At 56.8% G+C, this 16392-nt stretch overlaps 2 protein-coding genes across 2 annotated transcripts; both read left to right on the top strand.

Moving 5' to 3' along the window:
- The first annotated feature begins 386 nt into the window (after nt 1–386).
- Nucleotides 387–9683, top strand: PRDM12 (PR/SET domain 12). The gene is made up of 5 exons (XM_048056021.2): nt 387–918; nt 1735–1925; nt 2799–2954; nt 6665–6776; nt 7950–9683. Exons 1-5 carry the CDS (start codon nt 705–707, stop codon nt 8330–8332), a joined length of 1056 nt encoding a protein of 351 aa, XP_047911978.1. The 5' UTR covers nt 387–704; the 3' UTR covers nt 8333–9683.
- Nucleotides 9684–10918: 1235 nt separating this feature from the next.
- Nucleotides 10919–15942, top strand: EXOSC2 (exosome component 2). Its single transcript, XM_048056037.2, has 9 exons — nt 10919–11090; nt 11178–11279; nt 11395–11440; nt 11991–12080; nt 12420–12485; nt 12652–12720; nt 13870–14046; nt 14238–14366; nt 15176–15942. Exons 1-9 carry the CDS (start codon nt 10966–10968, stop codon nt 15254–15256), a joined length of 885 nt encoding a protein of 294 aa, XP_047911994.1. The 5' UTR covers nt 10919–10965; the 3' UTR covers nt 15257–15942.
- Nucleotides 15943–16392: the final 450 nt, after the last annotated feature.

The following is a 16392-nucleotide window of genomic DNA, read 5'->3' as shown; positions in this document are numbered from 1 at the left end:
AACAGCACCGAGAAACCGGGTCTGGGGGCTTCGGGGGCGCGGATTTCGTTGTGGCGAGCCGCGGCCCCAAAACGCCGAGTTTTGCCTTTGCAAAACGAGCGTCGGCAGCGGGTGGGAGCCGCCAGGGCCGAACCGGAGCCGCCGAACCGGAGTGAACCGAACCGGATCGAGCCGGGCCCGACGGCGCTCCCCGGTCCTGCGCCCGGCTTGGCTTGGCTCGGCTCGGCCGGGGGGGGCAAGCCGGGGTGTGTGAGTGCGTGTGTATGCTTGTGTATATGTGTGTGTGCGTGTGAATATGTGTGTGTGCGTGTGTGTATATGGGCGTATATGAACGTATATGGGTGTCTATGAATGTATGTGTGTGCACATATGTGTGCGTACGTGTGTCTGTGTGTGCGTATATGAATTTATACGTGTGTGCATGTATATGTGCGTGTGTATGCGGGTGTATACGTGTGTATATGTGTGTGTGTATGTATATGAGCGTGTGAGCGCCGTGTCCCTCCCTCCAGCCACCCCACCCCCGGGGAGGGGAGGGCTGGAGGGGAGGGGGGCTCCGACGGCTCGCCTCGCTCCGGCAGCCCCAGTCTCTCCGGCAAACGTCAGGGAGGTCATTAATAACCAATTAGGAGGGTCAATGAAGCTCATATATAGCCGGGCGGGAGCCGCCGAGCCGCACGGAGCCCGGCCGCCGCCTCGCCCCCATGATGGGCTCGGTGCTGCCCGCCGAAGCCCTGGTGCTCAAACCCGGGCTGAAGCCGCAGGGGCTGGCCCTGGCCGAGGTGATCACGTCGGACATCCTGCACAGCTTCCTCTACGGCCGCTGGCGGAACGTGCTGGGCGAGCAGCTCTTCGAGGAGAAGAGCGGCCCCAAAACCGCCTTCACGGCCGAGGTCCTGGCTCAGTCCTTCTCCGGAGGTGAGTGCCCGGCCCCGCCGCCGTCGGGGCTTCGCCGCCGGCCGCTTTGACTCGGGCTTGACCCGAGAAAGTTCCCACCTCGGCCGCGGGCTGAGCCGGGGCAGGGGAGGGGGGGGGGGTCGGGGCCGCCGCTTTCCCCCCGAGCCGCCCCCGGCCGCATTCAGGGCCCCGCACAATGTCCTTTCTCTCGTCCCGGCTCCCTTTTTCCCCCTCCTCTCCCACCTCCCTCTCGGATTTCTGTTCCTCTCTTAATTTACCGTGAAGGCTAATTCCATTTCCATTCACGATATGTCAACCATCTCATCTCCCCATTTTGTAAGAGGAATTCCTGGGCCCTTTTAAACAAGCCCCCGCGCCATTCAGGCACAATGTAGCGCTACAGCATTCCTAAAGGACTAATGAATTTAGAATTAGCAATTTCTTTCTGCTTGAGTTTAATGAATGCAGATCACTTTAACGGCATGACAAATTGCTGGATGGGCCGAAATAGACACCATTTAACCCCCTTTCTCAGCCCCGCTCCCTCGCCCGGCCCGGGCCGCTTTTCCCAGGTACCGGCTCAATGCCCTGGAGGGGAACCTTGTAGCGCTTTGTAGGAGCCCTCCCGGCCCGTTAAAAGCCCCGGCCCCGGCACAAAGCGGCGCTTTGGGGGAGCCGGCCCGGGCTCCCCGCGCCCCCTCCCCGGCCCCGGCCCGGGGACAGCGCGGCCGGGCCCGGGGGCGGCGGCGAGGGGGGACCCCGGGGTGCGGGGGGGTTGGGGGGGGAGGCAGCGGCCGGACCCCTGTCCCCGCCGACCCCTGTCCCCGCCGCCCTCAGAGGTGCAGAAGCTGTCCAGCCTGGTGCTGCCGTCGGAGGTGATCATCGCGCAGAGCTCCATCCCCGGCGAAGGGCTCGGCATCTTCTCCAAGACGTGGATCAAGGCGGGCACCGAGATGGGGCCCTTCACGGGCAGGGTCATCTCGCCCGAGCACGTGGACCTGTGCAAGAACAACAACCTCATGTGGGAGGTAACGGCCCCCGGGGCTTTGTCCTGAGCTCTGCGTGCCTCAGTTTCCCCTGGCTCTCCCCAGGGCAGGCTGCTTTAGGGGACCCGTGGGGCTGCAGGTGGGTGCGAGGCTCCTGCAGCCCGGTCTCGGGGCAGCCCCAAACCCCTGCTGCTCGTGTCCCATGCTGTGGGGTCGCATCCTGCCCTGCCCTTCCCCGTTTGGGGTGAAACGCCCGCCTGGTAGCTCCCCACAGCGTTCAGGGCGGGTGAAACCGGCTCTGCCCATCCCCTGCTTTGTCCCAGCCCCGGTGTGGTTACCCTGAGTGAAGCCATGGGTTTTGGGGTGATCTGAGCTGCCAGGGCATCACAGCCAGTAGAAGGGGTTTTGCTCCTTTTTTTGGTTTCACCGACTGCCCAATTTGCACCGATTGTTATTATTTTATGCAGAGTAGAAGCTTGCCTCACCTTTTCTGCCACCCCACCAAGCATCTTCCCGCAGGGCCAGCTCCGGCAGGCCCCTTCCTGCTCCTTGCAGGGACGCCGCTTCTCCCCGAGGCGGTGGCAGGGTGCTGAGCAGCCCCTTTGGGGCTGAGCTGCCGGCTGGGCTCCGCCGAGAAGGGCACCGAGGCAGGGAGCCGGGCGGAGAACCAGCCGTGCCCACCCAGCGAGCACCCAGCACCGCGATCAGGAAGGGGCCGGGCACCTCCTGTCTGGAGGCAGCAGCTCCTGGCTGCCTGCAGGGTCTCGGCCCCGAGGCCATGCTGCTTTGGGGCTTGTCCCCAGCCGGGGCTGTGATCCCAGAGCATCCCCCAGCGCCGCGATCCCCGTGCAGGAGGTGGAGGGGCTTGGTCCGCCGCGGGCAGCGCCGCCACCGAGTGCTGTGTCCCCCTGCCAGGTCTTCAACGAGGACGGCACGGTGCGGTACTTCATCGATGCCAGCCAGGAGGACCACCGCAGCTGGATGACCTACATCAAATGTGCCCGGAACGAGCAGGAGCAGAACCTGGAGGTGGTGCAGATCGGGAACAGCATCTTCTACAAGGCCATTGAGGTACGCGGGGCCGGGAGGCAATGGGGAGCTGCAGGAGGGGAGCAGGGCGCTGGGAACCCACCTCTGCAGATCCCCCCCTTGTTCATGGGGCTGTTGCTGGAGCACCCGTGGGAGCGCAGGGCACCCAGACCCGTGGGGAAATGCCATTGCGTGGGCTTCAGGGAGGCAGCAAAGTGCCCTTCTCTTCTCTGAGCCCACCAGAAGGGAACATGGGGTGAGTTGTGCTGAGCACGGGGAGAGCAGATGCTGCCCAAGCTTGTTTTGGGGCATAAAATGTGAAAAGGGCTGTGATCCTGGCTCGGCAGGGGCAGGGTTTTGATGCTGTCAACAAACAGGATTTTTGCGCATGCAGAACTTGCTTCAGTGCAGCAGGGAAAAGTCTGGGGGTCCTGTGAATGCCCGGTGCTGGGTGCCGGCTGCGCTTGGCTCCGCAGCTTTCACCTGGGGGTCGCAGCGGCTCCGGGTGCAAAGGGAGCAGGAGGAGGACGGGGCTGTGGGATCCGGGCAGGGAGCGGCGCCGGTGCCGCTGCAGCCGTGCCTTGGGCATCCTCATCCTGCCCAGCTCATCCTCACGCTCCTGTACAACATGCGGGCAAGCACTGGGTCCCAGGGATGCCCCAGGGTGTGGGGTGAAAGCTGCGGGTGCCAGGATGGAGGCGAGTGCCCGGCTGCCCCGGCAGCATCGACCCCACGCCCGTATGAGTTGCGCGGTGCCAGTAGCACGACGGTGGGCACCAGCCCTGCTTATGTGCAGCATCCCCGTAAAATGATCCTATTGCAGGAGGAGGATGGCAGTAGCGCAGGGAGATGTCAGCGGGCAGCTGCCCTGGCTTAAAGCGGTGCGAGGGGACAGCTCCTGCTGCTGCGGGGAGAGGGAGCGCGGCTGGGAAGAGCTCGAGCGCCCGCGGGCACCGTAGGCAGCAGCAGCTCCCCCGATCCTTTGGCCCCTGCGGTGGCTGGCAGAGGAGCAGGCGGGCCGTGGGAGAGGACCACGGCCAACCCTGCGCTGAGCCAGCACCAGGGTTTGGGATCGGTGCAGTGGGGTGGGGAAGGCGAGTAGGGGAGTGAGGGAAGAACAGCCCTGCTGCTGCTGCGGGAGGGCGTGTGTCCCTCACCGGGGTCTGCGAGCAGGAGCCCTGAGCACCTCCGTGCTGCTCTCCCCATCCTGGGTTTCCCTTCGCAGGCTTTAGCTGCGCCCAGTTTTAAGACCTGAAATTCTTGAGGGCGGCTGTGCCCGGTGTGGCATTAGCTTAGCTGCTTTTTATCCTTAGATCGTGCAGAGGTGTGTAATTCGGGGCACAGCGGCGTGTCGGCCCTTGCGGACTTGCCTATGCAGGGCAATGGGGCAGGTGAGATGGGTACTTGGGGAGGTGCGAGTAGGGGGTTATCGCATGGCGATAACTAATCCGCAGGCTCGTTCCCTGCTGGACTGAATCACTGAGCACCGGAGCAGGTCAGTTTAATTCCCTCAGCACAGGCGGCGAAGTTGAAATGTGGAGAGTCGAACCCTGCGCGGTGGGGACGTGGGGATGAGAGGTGCCTGTGTCCTGCTGCAGCGCCACGGGGAGGGGAAGGGGCCGGGGCTTTCCCGGTGAGAGCGTGGGGAAGGGGAGCACCAAGAGGGTGAGGAGCTGGGTCACAGCCGTGCATGGCAGGTCTGGGGCTGCATCCTTTGCGGGCTCCCCTTTCCCATCGGTGCCTGTACAGCACGCCTGTGTGCACGCACACCCCTGCGGTCCAAAACCCGCTGCCTGTTCAAACTCCTTGGGGTTTGCGCACCGAGAAGAAAAGAAAACGCAGGAGAGGTTTGCCTTTTGTGGCTCTCCCTGCTTGCTAATCCCCTAGCACAAACGCAGCGTCTCAGACGGGAGCGAGCTCCCTGCCCTCGCAGCCTTGTGTCCCCCCCCAGCACCCACCTGGCCCTGCTGCAAACCCAGCACTGAGACCTCACTGGGGCAGGGCAGGCGAACGGCGCTGCTCCTGGTGGTGCCCTTGGCCAGCAGCAGGTACCTGCAAGGGCACCGTCACCCCCCTGAGCCCCACTGGCCCTGGGGTGTTCCCCACCTCCCGGCCCAGCACCAGCGAGCCGTCCGGCCCTGCTGCGCTGGGACCCCAGCACTGTGCTGCTTCGGACGCCTTTCCCACCTGCCCACCACAAAATTGGGCTTACTGGGTGCCTTCCTCACCATTCGGCATTCGTATTTTCATGCGGTTTTGCTCGCTCCTGCCCTTACTCGGCGGTTTGCTTTTCCCATCCTCTTCCTCAGCAATTCCAAGTTGGAAAATGCAATACTGGAAAATACAGTGAGGGCAGTGAACTTTGCCCTTCTACCTGAAGGCCACGAGGTTCTTAGGGGGTAATATAAATTGATTTGGGGTGCATGCATGTGAACGCGCTGCTGGCATGTGCACCAGCTCCCGCAGACCATGCACATGTATGCACACCCACGATGTACACACAGGCATGCACTTGGTTTTTTTTTTTAATCCCTCCAGCAATATTTTACTTGTATTAAAAATAATTAACTTTCTGTTAAGAGAAAATGATGCAGAGAAACGGCACAAATTTGGAAGGGGAAGCGATATCGGCTTCTCCTTCTCAGCCTCTCGCCCGGCAGCCCCAGTGAGGTCCTTACACAGAGGGAGACTTAAAAATATGGAGTCCGATTGCCACTGCTTTCTGCTACTTAAAATCAGGCACATTTTCAGTGCTACGGTGATCTAACTTATGATCCGCGTTTCGTGGAAATGGTGCTTTTCTTGAACCACTCTGCGTACGGAAAGCCGGCCTCTGCAACAGCAGACTGTCTCATTCCTAAATTAGTTTTTTAACACTAGGGACCTGCAAGGGAAAAGCATACACTTTTTTTTTTTTTAGGGTTATTTTTTATTGGTGTTGCCTTGTGCAGTCGCTCTGGTGTGAGGGCGTCCGTGCTCCCAGCCACGGCTGCTTTGCGTGGCGAGGTTGGGCACCTTTTCCTGGCTGCTCGCTCCGGGGAACAGAACCACAGCACTGGGGGCAGGAGGGGTTCCCCCATTTCATAGGAGCAGGGCTGGTGAAAGAGCCCTTCCAGCCCTCTGGATTTGCTTGGGCTATTGCAGGCACTTGGGGTTCGGTGCAGGCAGCATCTCGCCCCCGAGCCATGCTCCCCTCCGCCCCCCCGGGCTGGGCGAGCCCTTCGCTGCAGCTGCATTTCCACCCAAGTGCCGGCACGGCCTTGCTAAAACAACCCCGGTGGGGTGGGCGATGCCGCGCGTGTCCTGCAGCGAGGGGGTGCCCGTGGCTGCGCCCAGAGCCGCAGCGCCGTGCAGGGGTGCTGAGCTGGGTGCCCACGTCAGTGCTGCCTGCTCTGGGGTCTTGCACCTCGCTGCGTGTTGTGGGATGGCTTATTTCTCTGCGCTGCTGCGTCCTCGCCTCCCTGAGCTGCAGGGACCGCAGGGGCTGTGCTCCGTCGCTGCCAGGTCACCGGTTGTCACCTTCCTGGCCCTGGGGGACACCAAGGTGCAGCTCTGTGCCGGCAGTGCGTGGTGCTGAGCTGTGCCACCGCCTCCAGCACTGCAGCATGGGCAGCGCCGGGACCTCCGGCAGGACCTGACGGCAGCGGGATCTTTTAGGGATGGGGAATGGCCAGAGGGGTCCGCAGCGACCGGCTGAGGATGCAGGTAGAGCCGCGCCATCCCGACACCCCCGTCTGTTTGTCTCTCTCCAGATGATTCCTCCGGATCAGGAGCTGCTGGTCTGGTACGGGAACTCCCACAACACCTTCCTGGGCATCCCGGGCGTGCCGGGGCTGGAAGAGGAGCAGAAGAAGAACAAGCATGGTAAGTAACGTCAGAGACAGTCACGGGCACGGCATCCGTGTTGTTCTCTGCTCACCCTGTCCCCAGCTCTGAGGGCAGGGGTGGGCATGGGGCAGGGACCCTCTCAGCTCTCTGGGGACAAACACAGGGAACATCGAGCAGCACAACGCACCCCATGCCGGGCACACAACCCCACGTAGCTCTCCCTGGCTCCACGATCTTCCTGGGAGAGGCTGATCTGCCTTGGCTGTACTGCAGAGCCCATCTTCCCTGAGGCAGAGCCATGCAGCTGGGGCAGGTCCCCGGGATTTGGGGACCACCTCCGTGCCGACCTGTTCCTGGCCGGTGCTGGTGCTGCGACCAGCGACTGCTGGGCAGGGAGGGAGCCCTGACGCACTGCGAGATGCTGGGATGCAGTCACACATTTTCCTGCTCCGCATTTAACAGCACAAGCTGTTTTTTCCCCAAATCCCCAGCGCGGGCTTTTCTTTCCCTGGGCTTTCACTCTCTGCCTGTTTCGGTGGTTCCCCGGGGCGCTCCTCTGCAGGCAGGCAGCGGGTCCCTTTTGGGGCTCACCCAAAGGGTGAGCTGGGCTCAGAGCCGAGCCCCTCCGTGCTCCCCGCTCCGTGTGAGCAGGGTCAGAGCCCAGCAGGGCAGGGGGCAAAGCTGGCACTGAGGCATGTCACTGCTGGCAGCTCCCTGTCACCCTCCTGTATCACACGCCCACGTCGCTGCTCTGGGTGGCTGCGGCGTGCGGCTGGGGGCACCCGGGCAGGGGCACAGGGAGGTGCCTGCCCCAAACCCTCAGCACCACCTCGCTCCACCCCTGCTCTCTGACCCTGGCTGCTTTGGCCATGTAGGTGCAGGAGAAATGAGAGGTAGCCAAAGGAGGAGGAAAGCGCATCCCGTGTGAAATCCCTTTCTGTAGGGGAAACGGGTCAGCGTGAGCATCCCCCCTCACCTTAATTGGGGTGAGCCTGCTCCCGGCTCTGTCCCCATCCCAAATCCACAAACACCAGCCTGAGGTCTTGCAGTGCTGGGGCTGGTTGTGTCTGCTCGTGGGTACCCTCAGCAGGCAGGGGAGCCAGCGAGGGGGCACGGGGTGGTTATTTAGGGCAGTCAGCCCTGCGGGCAACTCAGGAATGGGGGTGAGCCCGGAGGGCAGCACCTGACCGCTGCATCTGTCGTCCCCAGAGGATTTCCATGCTGTGGAGACGGGGGCCAGCACGACCGGGCGCATGCGCTGCGTCATCTGCCACCGCGGCTTCAACTCCCGCAGCAACCTGCGCTCCCACATGCGCATCCACACCCTGGACAAGCCCTTCGTGTGCCGCTTCTGCAACCGCCGCTTCAGCCAGTCCTCCACCCTCCGCAACCACGTCCGCTTGCACACCGGCGAGCGGCCCTACAAGTGCCAGGTTTGCCAAAGTGCCTACTCCCAGCTCGCCGGGCTGCGGGCGCACCAGAAAAGCGCCCGCCACCGGCCCCCCAACGCCTCCCTGCAGGCTCACTCCCCTGCCCTGCCCGTGCCCCATCCCGCCTCCCTGGCCCATCACATCCCCACCATGGTGCTGTGAGCCCCGGCACGGCAGCGGGTTTTCGGAAAGCCGCTGCCAACGGGCAAAAGACTGGCGCTGAGACATGCAAAAAGCCGGGGGCCCTTGGCAGAGCTGGGGGGCAGAGGCAGGGCTGCTTTGCGTGGTGAGCGGGGCGCTGGTTTCGTTTTGGAGCATCGCCGTGTGTGTGGGGTGTGGTGGGAGGGGAGACAGGGACCCCCCCCCCCCAGCTCTGCGGGCTGCACCTTGCTGGGTGCTCCCCAAGGGGGGGTGCGATAGAGGGTGAGCTGCTTGTCCCCGGGGCTGGCAGGGGGACAGGGGCGAAGGGATGGTGCATCCACAGGCAGGGCACGGCGCGGCGCCTCGTGGATTTGCTGGTGCACTACGGGCGGGCTGGGGCAGCCTCAAGGCTGTGCCTGGGTTTTGCAGATAATTTGGTGGAAAGACAAATTGCTCTTGCCCCTTCTTTCTGCCCCAGCAAGTGCCCAGCAGAGAGACGTGGCACGGCCCTGTTGGGGCCACCAGCTTTCTCTCTGGTGGCCCTTCCCAAGGGACAGGCTTCCCTCCCGGGGAGCCCTGATTCAGCAAACGGTCGTGTTTCCCCCCCGAGCTGCATTCGGCCTCCCTGCCTGCCTTCCTCCGGCCCCAGCCGTGCGCTGGGGTTCGCCCGGCGCCTGCGGGTGATGGGCTCGGGGTGCCGTGCTGGAGGGGACAAGCCAAGGGACGCCCCCAGCACGACGTGCCCACCGGGAGTGCCCAGCCACGGGCAGGTTTTGTGGGGTGCTGCTCCAGCATCGCTCCCCACCGCTCCCTGCAGCCGTGGGGGAACGTGTCGCTGTTCCTTCTGCTGCCCTCTGGGGACAGAAAACCCGTCCCTGGGCCAGCTCCGTCCCCGAGGACAACTCTAAGCGCCCTCTGGAGTCCTGCCACATGCGAGAGGAGCTGTGTATCATAAAGCTTGAAAGAAGGTATTCTAATATTAATTATAAGTCTAAGGTGTATAAAGTTCTCACAAACTGTGTTTTACTTCCAGGAAAAAAAAAAAAAAAGGAAAAAAAACTGTCACTTTAACTTTGTAAATATTTATGTAAAACATTATTTACAAAACTTTGATATTATATATTATTTGATTGTATATGTACACAGTGTAAATACATTTGTACCTCTCTCTTGTATTCTAAATAAAAATTACTTGGAACATTTATCATTTAGAAGATGGATAGTGTTGAGAGCTTTATTTTGCTCTGTGCTGGGTGGAAGAATATAGTGATCAGGAGAGTTAGTCTCAAATAACATGAGGCAAATAAGTGGATGTAGCATCGACTGTTGGACCAAGCAGTGAGAAGAGGAAAGATCAGCTCTAGGAAACAGAAACCATTCTGCAGATCAAAAGCGAAGGGATGCGTTCACGCTAGTAACAGATGGGGTGGTACTATTTGGGCTGGTCCCTCCCTGCCTCCGCTTGTACAGCCTCTGTTTGAAACAACAACTGTTGATATCTTTTAATACCTTCCGTGAAATAATAGTCATATTTCAGCTGCGACACGCTACGGGTGCAAGTTTTGCTTGAAATAATATAATATTTGATTTTGGTCCTGAGGAACTGAAGCATTCACGGAGGGTCAGCCCTGGCTTTTTTTTTTTTCCTCTGTATTTTCTCAGCAGCTCTAAGACTCTAACTGGTGTTTGAAGGAAATGAACACAACTTCCACACAAATGTATTATTTGATGTTAGAGCAGCTCTGCCAAGGGTAAATCCTTCACCCTTCAAGAGCGCTTTTCGGGCACTACGCTTCCCTGCAGACACAGGCTGTGGGCTCATTACGGGCATCGCTTGGGCGGGTGGCTCTGCTGTGTAACGCAGGTCGGGCCGCTCTTCTGCTCGCTGCCTGGCTCCTCCACGGCCGTGGTGTGTGCTTCAGCCTCTGCGCTTCGCTGACGGGGCTGCAGGAGCTCTTCCAGGCACCTTCGTTTCATCTTGGGAGACAATCACAGCATTGTCTCCAAAAAAAAAAGGGAAATAATTTACATGTACACACACACGTAAGCAGAAATTAAGAGTCAGGGGGGGGGGGGCTGCTCTCCTTCAGGTGGAACATTTCGCTCTGTTCCCTGCTTGCTGACTTTATCCCCTTCCACCACAGCCTCAGCAGCACAGGGCTGCGTTGCGCCACCAGTACGAAGCAGCAGCGCCTGTGTTTCCCCACAGCCAATTCCCCTGGTAAGAAATGGCTGCCGGGCCGGGCCTGGCTCAACGCGCTGGGCTGCAGGGCAGGGCCCCGAGCTGAGGGGCTGGGGGCTCGGGGAGCCCCAGGCCGGCGCTGCGGGGTGAGGCGAGGCCGCTGCGGGCCCCCCGCCTCAGCACCTCAGAGGCCTGGCACAGGGGTGAAGGCGGCTTGCCCGCACTAAACATGGCCCCCCTCTCCCTTTCGATACCAACGCAGTGAAGCCCCCGCCTCCCGTTCGTGCCAGCAACCAAAATGGCCGCCCAGCACGAAGGCGGTGCTACACCTGATGCTGCTCCCCCCCTCACAGCGGCCCTCACTCAAGATGGCGGCGCCCACGCCTCAGGCGTGCTTTTTGCCAGCAGCCAAGACGGCGACCGGAAGGCGCGTGTGGAAGGGGGCGCCGGCGCCGCGCCGCCAGTCCCCAAGATGGCGGCCGTCGCCATGAGGCTGCCGGTATCCCGCAAGGCGGCGGCGCCGAGCGGGCCGCGGGGCGGCGAGAAGCACCTGGTGGCGCCGGGGGACACCATCACCACGGACACGGGCTACATGAGGTGGGGGCCGCGGCGGTGAGGGTAAGCGGCGGGGAGGCGGGGGCCGGCCGATGTCGGGCTCTCTTCAGGTTCCCGTTCCCTCCGCAGGGGCCATGGCACCTACGTGGATGAGGAGAAGCTCATCGCCTCGGTGGCCGGTGCTGTGGAGAGGGTGAACAAGCTGGTGTGCGTCAAAGCGCTGAAGACCAGGTGAGCGCCAGGGCCTCGGTTATGGTGGGGGTGATGCAAGAGGCAAGGTGTGGGTGGTTGCTGTGGAAAAAGATGTGATTAGCAGTTATTAAACTGCTTTCTGTCCCTCCGCTAGGTACAACGGTGAAGTCGGCGACATCGTGGTTGGGAGGATCACGGAGGTAAAGCCTGCAGGCCCCCCCTGTGCTGCCCTGCTCGAGGCGTGACTTTAGGGGGCTCCTAAAAGCGTGCTGGTGTCAGGGCGTTGTGGTTCTTGGTGCTGCGGGACAGCCGAGTGCTTGCAGGGTTGGATGTGACGCTCTTTTAGTCTGCAGGATATTGAATAAAACACCTACTGAGAACAGAGAAGAATATATTTTGTTACAAAGGCACTGTTAGCGTGTGCTTGTTCAAAAAGGTGAAGCTGAAAGTAGGCTGTAGTGCTGTCTCAACTCCCGCTTGTCTCAGTGCTGGTGCAGACCCAACAGAAGCACTTGTGCAGGTCCTGGGGTGGGCTGTTGTGGTCACGTCACTGCTCGTGGCCTTTTGGTTGAAGCTGTCAGGTGCCGAAGATCTCTGAAGAGATCTTGGGCTGTTGTGGTCATCAAGCTGTTGCCGAAGATCTCTGAGCACTTGTAGGTCACATCACTGCTTGTGGCCTTTTGGCTTGAAGCTGTCAGAAGATCTTTTTCTTAGTTTTCTGAGTTACAGCAACAGATTTTTTCTTTTCAGGTTCAGCAGAAACGATGGAAAGTGGAAACCAATTCCAGGCTAGATTCAGTCTTGTTGCTGTCATCTATGAATTTACCTGGTGGGGAACTGGTGAGTGCAGTTTGTACAGAGAAGTGCCAGAGTCCTCTCTTGTTCTGCTTCCACAGCAGGAAGTTCTGGAGAGCCCGTCCCACAGTTAGCACACAAGTAGTGTTGGTTTTTCTTCCTGCAGGAGGGTCTGTAGTACTCTGGTAACTAACTTTTAGGGTTATTTTGACATAAACGCTTCCGTGATTTAAAGGTGTGCTGACCAGTTTACCTGATTTTCCTTGGTGACCAGATTGCATTTTTCACAGCATCCTAAAGAGATGGTCCCCCCTAGCATAGGTATTAATTAATGTTTTCTAATTCTTAGTGATGTGTAATTTTTTCTGGCATTGTTCTTTTCAGAGAAGGAGATCGGCAGAAGACGAGCTTGCAATGAGGGACTATCTGCAGGAAGGGGACCTCATCAGTGTATCCTTCCACCGCTTGCATTCAGACATAAGAGTCAGGGCGCATGGGGGGAACACCTAGACCTCAGCAAGCCTGGCTGACACAGAGAGCTCTCTGCCACGGGCAGCTGGTGGCTGTTGGCTCTGAGCAGCAGTAGGGAGCTTGTTTCCTTAACTGGCCCTGACAGGCAGAAGTCCAGTCTGTCTTTTCTGATGGAGCTGTATCACTGCACACCCGGAGTCTGAAATACGGGAAGGTAAATTTTTCAAAAGCACTCGGTCTTGGCCTAATTTTGTTCTATTTGGCTTACATGAGTGTCTATTGTGGTGCTGAGCACTCTTTAGATTTCCCAAACTGCGTAACTGGCTGGAAGTGGAAGCAGTTTAGAGCTCTTTCTCTGATGGCATCTCCTTGCTACAAAAAGAGGGGTGTGAGAAAGGCAGAAAGAAGAGAGATGTCACTTTGAAGAGAGCTCTGGTGAAGGGTATCGTTTAGCATATCAGAAAGTTATAGCTAGGCTGGTGGTCCTGTGTTAGAAGGCCAGGTCTTTCTTAAATACAACACAGCTCTATCCTTGTCAGTAGAATTTATTTGATTTATATCAAGGTAACAGCGTGATTTGGCCTTTTGGGGAGACTTTTAAGAAAAGCTCTGGAGAAGAACAGGGTGTTATAACCCATTTGTGCAGGTTAGGAAGAGTCTTAGCTCCCACACTGGAACACAAAGAAGAGTTCCCCAACGCAGAGAGCGTGCGCTTTGAACTGCTGCTGTTGCTGTTACGGATTGTGAGTCCTGTTTCCCCCACTAGCTGCTTGGGAGTTGAAACCCAGGGAGAAAAATCTTCTGGCTCAAACTTTATCATTCCTCTTCTGCAGGTCATTGCCCCTGTGACTTGTTTCTCACTCCAGGGCTCTATTTTAGGCTTTACGCAGTCGGCATTTATCTCTGGTTTTGCGCATTGAAATAAGCCAAGGGGCCATTGGAGCGCAGGCTGCAGTCAGGATTACTAGACCGAGGGTATTAGCACTTAAAAGATGAAAGCGAAGTGTGCTTATTGCACAAAGGGTGAAGGACAGCGACTGGATTAAGAGGGAAAGTGTTCTTCTAAATTGGGCCTCTCAGTCCTCATTTTTCTGCAGGGATGGTTGATGTCTAGTTACGATCGAGATATTATTAACATTTGTGCTAAGCACTTAGAGTATTCTTCATCTTCAAAGGACTGCACAGGCATTAGCTAATCCTTCCAGCACTCCCAGAGGCAGGCAGGTTTTATATTCACTGTTTCACAGGAAAGGATGTTAAAATTGACCAGTTCTTTGACCAAAAATGGAGTGCATGTCAGTGACTTGATGTTATCCATGGTGGCTCGTGTCTCTCACGCTGAGTGTCGTGGTCTCTTCTTCAGCTTGGCCAGGGTGTGCTCGTTCAGGTCTCGCCCTCCCTCGTGAAACGCCAGAAGACTCACTTCCACGACTTGCCCTGTGGTGCATCTGTGATCCTCGGCAACAACGGTTTCATCTGGATCTACCCAACCACAGAGCAGAAAGATGAAGAGGCAGGGGGCTTCACCACCAACCTGGAGGTGAGAGGACACGGAGGATGATGAGCCTTGTTCTACCAATGATACTTAGCTAGTTTAACGTGGTCCAAGAGGCACACAAATAACTTGAGGCTTTCAAGAAGTGGGTATTAGATTTTGTGGCAAAACATTTTTTACAGTAGGCTTGCATGATTTCCGTGTGTATTCATCTCTTTTCATCTGTCCTTCCTCAGCCAGTTCCCTTGTCTGACCGGGAGGTGATCTCACGGCTCCGAAACTGCATTGTGGCTCTGGCTACTCAGAAGTTGATGCTCTTTGACACTAGCATCCTGTATTGCTATGAGGCATCCCTTCCTCATCAGGTACAGAAGCTAGTGCCGTACGCTTTATTCCACACTCTGGGGGGGGGGGATTAGAAAGGCTGCATCAGTTGCTGCTGAAGTTAATAAGTTATGTGGTAGGGCTTCTTTTTATCTTTCCAAAGGATTTTGTAGTAAGTGATAATACGAACTTCCCCCTTACACATGACATAAATTGCCTTGGACATTTTCAGAAATAGTTTGAAGGGTTCTGGCTCTGGCAAAGTCCACCTATTTCTGTAGAGAAATAGTTCAATTTTTTGATACGTGTTGTGTATCTCTTGCTGGGTAGGATTATGGACCATCTGTGATCCCTGTGAAAATAGCATTGCATTTGAGATTGTATGAGGCTAAGGTGCAGTTTGAGAACAAGTGAAAAAGCAAGCATCATGTATTGTACAGAGACTGGCCTTCTGTTTATAGCTTCATTCTGCACGTGCTGGTAGGCTCCCTCAAGTCGCAGCTCTTGCTATTGTACACCTTTCCTCCGTGAGTTTGTAGGTTCTGCCAGGACAGTCATTAGCAGTTCTCCTGTCATAAATGAGTAAGATCTGAAGTGGCTTTTTCTTTCATCCGCAGTGGCAGTACACTCAGCTAGATGGGGTGTTCTTTTGAACTGTTCTCCTGGTTAAGACATCTTTTCCCTTCCCGAATACTGGTTTATGGCCTTCAGTAAAGGTTGGGAGTTGTTAGTAGATTCTCCTTTGATTTCTTATGGTCTCTATATGAAATAGTAGGCTGGCAAAGTTAACTTGGAGTGCAATGGTAGTAGTTGTTTTTTGGTGCCAATGTTACTTTTCTTTCCACTCCAGATCAAGGATATTCTCAAACCAGAGGTGATGGAGGAGATCGTTCTGGAAACACGGCAAAGATTGTTGGATCTGGAGGGATAGTGTCAGAAGCAGTTATTTGAAGCCCCACCATGGCAGCTTTTGATTCTCAGTATTTTTTTTCAGTGTTTTAGTCCCAGACATTCATTCCATACTTCAGAAATTACCAAAATTGCTCATTTTAACTCCTTGGATACCTCCTGAGTCCTTTTAGTACGATAGTACTAAATAGTACTGGAGTACAATAGCCTTTTAGTACAGCAGTACATATCTGACCTTTATGAAGACACAGATACAACTGGAACATACCTTGTTGCTGTGTCTAGTGCCCCTGAATTTGGTGTAGAACAATAGGGAGGAAGGGATGTGTTTTGCGATTGGTTTCTTCCTTCCCAAAGGCTTTTAAATTGTTTTTAATTTTTCTTTATTGTGATGCAGATCTGCCAGTCTGACTTAGAGTTTTTATTTTCTTTCTTCGAGACCGCAAAAGTACAAGTCTTTGGAGGAAAGGGGCATATATAACCACATTGTGAGTTTAGATGTTCATGGTTTATATGTCTCAAGGGTTTGAGACTGGATGTGGCTGTCCACGTGACCCGGGTAGCCACGGGTAAGCGGCACCTTCTCAATCTGTGTGCATCCTGCTAGTCCCTTTTACATGCCTGATGTGGCAAGCTCGTCCTCTGAAGAGGCTCCGGTATTGTTTTCTATAAAAATATTTTATATTTCAATAAATTTTTTGAAACAGAGGTAGTTGTTCAGGAGCGTGTGCATTGGTTTATCCTCCTCCGGAATGAATTGGGTCTAACTAGAGAACTACGGTTGGCTTAAGTTTCCTTGTGCCAGGACTCTTGGAATGGTTGCAGTGTCCTAGTGCCTCCCCTTCCACTGTTGCTCTTCATCCCTTTCAAACAGGACTTGACCTTCATTTTCAGCATGTCTTCCATGCAGGGTAAGTGTGTAAGTGCCTGGCACTGTTCACAGTGGCTTTCTCTCAATTTTGCGTCACTGCAAGATGCCGTGGAAAGGTGAGTCATGCAGCTGTGTCAGGGCTGGGGGAGGCAGGGAGCCCAGCAGGACGCTGGCCTGAGGACCTTGGTTAGAGGTGGGCATGCTGAGCCAGATGTTGTCGCTTGCCTTCCCTGTGTAGAATGGATGTGATGCTTTTCTTTCAATATCCTTTCAGATCTCTGATGTCG

The sequence above is a fragment of the Anser cygnoides genome, chromosome 20, assembly GCF_040182565.1.
Source record: "Anser cygnoides isolate HZ-2024a breed goose chromosome 20, Taihu_goose_T2T_genome, whole genome shotgun sequence".
Taxonomy (NCBI): domain Eukaryota; kingdom Metazoa; phylum Chordata; class Aves; order Anseriformes; family Anatidae; genus Anser; species Anser cygnoides.
The sequence above is the reverse complement of the archived record's forward strand: the minus strand, read 5'-3'. Positions and strand labels throughout refer to the sequence as shown.